Source organism: Sinocyclocheilus rhinocerous, unplaced genomic scaffold (genome assembly GCF_001515625.1).
Source record: "Sinocyclocheilus rhinocerous isolate Xijiao unplaced genomic scaffold, SAMN03320098_v1.1 scaffold5768, whole genome shotgun sequence".
NCBI lineage: Eukaryota > Metazoa > Chordata > Actinopteri > Cypriniformes > Cyprinidae > Sinocyclocheilus > Sinocyclocheilus rhinocerous.
This window is the reverse complement of record NW_015644805.1, coordinates 17-4409: the sequence shown is the minus strand read 5'-3', so window position 1 is coordinate 4409 and position 4393 is coordinate 17. Positions and strand designations below refer to the sequence as shown.

Sequence of the window (4393 nt, the reverse complement as noted above, 5' to 3'; positions counted from 1 at the left end):
GTGTAAAGAATTATGGTCTTCGCTCACAAGACTATTATCTTTTAAGCATCCCTAAAGTTCGTACTAACATGGGCAAATGGGCATTTAGTTATGCTGCTCCATTTGATTGGAATCGACTAAAAGATAAGTTATGCTTAAAAGAGTTGGTATCACTAAATGATTTTAAATGTATTTTAAAGGATCTAATTGTAGAGTCACCTGATTGTAAATGTTTTGAGTGATTTGTGTATGTTTCTGTGTATGTAAACGAATGTATTTTGTTTTATGTGTAACTAAATGTGCTGCCTATCTTGGCCAGGACCCTCTTGTAAATGAGATTTTAAATCTCAAGAGTTTTTAATTTCCTGGTTAAATAAAGGTAAATATAAAGTTATGATAGATAGTAAAAAATGCTTTTAAAAAAATCAACAAATAAAATAAAACTATTATCTGCAATAAATTTGTTGTAGTCAATTAAATCTAAAATAAGCCTAATATTATTATAAATGTGTTGCCCTTTCAAAAATTCTGATTGACATTCATCACACTTCTTCAATCTTTCTGCGAATATGCATGCAAAAAATGTTGCATCATTATTAATCAGTTTTCAAAATTTTCTAAAAAATATGTATCCTTATTGGGCTTGGGTAATACAGTTATCAAACCTTGTCTCAGTGAATTGGTTAACCTTTTTGTATAGATTCTCTAAATACAGCTAACAAAAAATATGATAATTCCTTTTGAAAATATTTATAAAATTGACTAATTAAACCATCATTCCCGGGTGACTTATTGCCTTTGAGTTTGTTAATAGCCTACAGTAAAGTACTTCATCTAAAGGAATCTCTTGGTCACACATTTTAATAGAGGATACATCTTTCTTTTGACTATCTTCTTTAATAGAGACTAAGAATGACTGTGCATTACTTGTTGTCATCGGAATATAATTTCTCATCAAATTCTGCCACATATCTTCATATTTATTTAACGTTTTCTGTTAACCTTCCATTAATATTAAATTTGACCATAGATGTAAGTTCTACATTTCTTTTTTTTTTCATATTAAAAAATAATATTTTTTTCTCCTTCCTCTAAACATTTTTTCTTGATCTTATGAAGGCACCCTTTGCTTAATATTCATATATTCTATCTAATTCTAATTGTAGTTGTAGTAATTTATTTTTATTTTCTTGATTTATATTACAATTTCCAGAAAGACTTATCATTTCATGTGTGATTTTTTCTTCTTTTTCTTTTCTATATTTTGCTGTTGCTTTTCCTCTCCTTATGGCCAAAGTTCTCATTTTATACTTCATGATTTCCCAATTAACACCAAAAACATTATAGAAATTTGCCTCATTCCAGCAATCTATGATAATATTTTTTGCTTCATCTCTAAACTGCACATCTGTCAATATATTCTGGTTCATTTCCCAATATGTAAATTTCCTTTCTTATTTGGATATAGTTGTATTTAATGATAGAAAAATAGCTTTGTGGTCTTTAAGAACAGAAGGCTCTATGGAGACCTTGTTAACATAGTCCAATAAATTCCTTGAAATTAACCAATCGTCTATACGTGACTGTGGAGAAAGATTTTTTTACACCATGTTAACTGAATTTTTTCTGGATATTATGTCTCCATATATCAATCAAGTCAAAGGTAGAAAATAAATTATTAAATTCTGGAAGATCAGACCTGTTGTTTGGATGAGGTGGCAAACAATCCTTTTCAGAATCCCATATTGTATTGAAGTCCCCTCCAACTACTAATTGTAATACAACTAACTGTTCCACAGTTTTTTCAATTTGGTCTTCAAAGTTAAAAAATAAAGATTTGTTTTGTGTGCTAAAGTTACTTGCATAGACGTACCCTAAAACAAAAATTTTAGGATTCTTTTCTATTACCAATATCACCCATCGGCCTGAAGATGAGCCCTCTGCACAATCTGACTTTGCTGCAGCCTGGAATTAAACTGCTGGTTCGTCTGGCCAGAGGAGAACTGGCCCCCCGACTGAGCATGGTTTTTCCCAGGCTTTTTTTTTCTCCAATTCTGTCACTGATGGAGTTTTAGTTCCTTGTCGCTGTCGCCTCTGGCTTGCCCAGTCAACAATTTGGTCTCACAGTGATCTCACCATGAGCTCCCAGGATACTCGTGATGAGGTCACAATGTGAGGTCAGTAGTTGTATCATACACTTTGTGTCAGATTTATGATCCCTGTCAGCGTTGATTGACAGGTTGTCAAATGTGTACATGGTCAGATTTATGACCTGATTTATGGCTATTAATGCATAGTCACCAACAGTGTGTCTACCGACCCGTCTACATCCACCCCTAAGCAAGGAGGTTGTCTGGGGCGTCTGGCTTCCGTGTTTGTGTTTTAGGTCAACACCTTTGGTGGATTGGTGTCTAGACACCAGAGCCCAAAGCTTCTCCCCTGTTTCCTACCGTGATGTAGTCGGTGTCCAATATAATGTTTTAATATGTTTGTTAACTTTAGTCATATTATCAAGATTTCGGATAGCCGTTCACAATTTGTTTGTTGGACTGTATATGTTTTTAAGTGAAGACATCTCTTTGTGAGCTGTCATCATAATAGGAATAAATGAAAATTAAGAAATGAAATTACAGTTCCCTTTCGATACTTCTCTCGTACTGCGTCTTGCTAGACTCATATGGGGAAAAAAGCCTTTTTTCTCCTGAACTGAAGCCTATTTCATTCACGCAGTGAAACTGCACGGCCATTGGTTCGTGCAGGGCTTAAAAAACGAACCAATGGCTCGGCAGCGGAGCTATTGGTTCGTGCAGGGCTTTAAAAACGAACCAATGGCGCGGCAGCGGAGCTGCACGAGCCTATGGCGACGAAGCCCGCCAAAGCCCGCCAGAATGGGCGGGGCATCTGGCTATATAAGCAGGCGCTCGTCACAGGATTCTCAGATTTTTCTCCTTCAGTGACGACTCTACGTGTCAAGCTGATCCGAAGCCGCTCGTCGTTTGACACGCCTTCGCAGCTGGAATCGGGACCTCTCAGCTCGGCTGACCTGCTTCTCCGCCGCTCCAGCGACGCAGCAGTTCCGGTCCGGTTCCCCTGCCGCCATCCGGCGACTTCTAAAAAGAGCTTGTAAAAGAGCATCAGCGTTGTTGCAAATGCCGTGCCGTTATTGCGGTTCGTGCGGGTCCCCCCTGCACGCCGATGACGGCCACACGGAGTGTGTTTCCTGCTTGGGGAAATCCCATGCGGAAGCTGCGCTCACGGGAGCTAATTGCTCTCATTGCGAGAGTTTTAGTCTCGCCTCTCTCCGCTCACGGATCACTTTCTTTTCAGAGAGCGACTCCGCCCCCCGCGCACTCCCGATTTTTTCCTCACAGGTCCCTGGAAACAGCGGGGCAAAGGGGTCGAGCAATCGGCTACGAGCAAGCTCACGCCGGCCCAGATCCCGCATGCCTCGCTCTCGCCGCAGAGAGAGTATTCCCCAGTCCTTTTCTCCCGGTCTGATCAGCGTCCCTCTGCTGGTGCGAGCGACCTGATCTCATTCGGGGGAAGTGGGGACGAGCTGCTCGTTGACAGCATGTTCTCCGTATCCTTTCCAAAGCGGTTGAAGAGCTGGGTTTAGAGTGGTCCCCGCCAGAGGAGCCCTCTCGCAGCCGTCTGGATGAATGGTTCCTGCCGGGGCGCCGCCAGGCCCCTCGTCAGCGTACTTCTCCGTTTTTCCCAGAGGTTCATGACGAGCTCACCAGATCGTGGCGCACTCCCTACTCCGCCCGCCTCCGTACTGCCTCTTTATCCGCCCTCACTTCCATCGACGGCACTGAAGAAAATGGGTACGATAAGCCACCTCCCCTAGATGAGTCAGTGGCCGCGCATCTCTGCCCGCCCACGGCCATCGGCTGGAGAGCGAAGGCCGCCCACCCTACGATAAGCCACCTCCCCTAGATGAGTCAGTGGCCGCGCATCTCTGCCCGCCCACGGCCATCGGCTGGAGAGCGAAGGCCGCTCACCCGTCTAAGCCGTGTAGGACCACTTCAGCTTTCGCTGGAAGCGCCTACACCTCAGCTGGACAGGCGGCTTCGGCGCTTCATTCTATGGTGGTCCTCCAGGTCTTCCAGGCCAAGATCCTCGCATCCTCCTAGTCTGGCCTGGACCCCGCTTCCCTCAGGGATTTGAGGAGCGCGACGGACCTGGCTCTATGCGCCACCAAAACCCAACATTTCCTGCCTAAGCGCTCCAGCTCCGCTGCTGCCTCAGCTTGCCCAAAATCTGCACCGTCTCAGCAGCCTGCGAAGCCAGCACCTGCCGCCCCCGCTGTTCAGCCCGCTAAAGCGCAGCAGACACGGGGATGCTCTCGCTCGGCCAGACACTACCCTCTTCCTAAGCGCCAGGGCCCCCGACCCAAGATTGCGTTGGACCCAGC

General features: G+C 43.8%; 1 protein-coding gene across 1 annotated transcript in view; it reads right to left on the bottom strand.

Moving 5' to 3' along the window:
- The window catches only part of LOC107758818 (taste receptor type 1 member 1-like), a 20138-nt gene extending 16714 nt beyond the window's left edge, over positions 1-3424 (bottom strand). The window contains exon 1 of the mRNA XM_016576647.1: positions 3289-3424. Coding sequence (XP_016432133.1) covers positions 3289-3424 — 136 coding nt within the window. The remainder of the gene's footprint in view (positions 1-3288) is intronic.
- Positions 3425-4393: the final 969 nt, after the last annotated feature.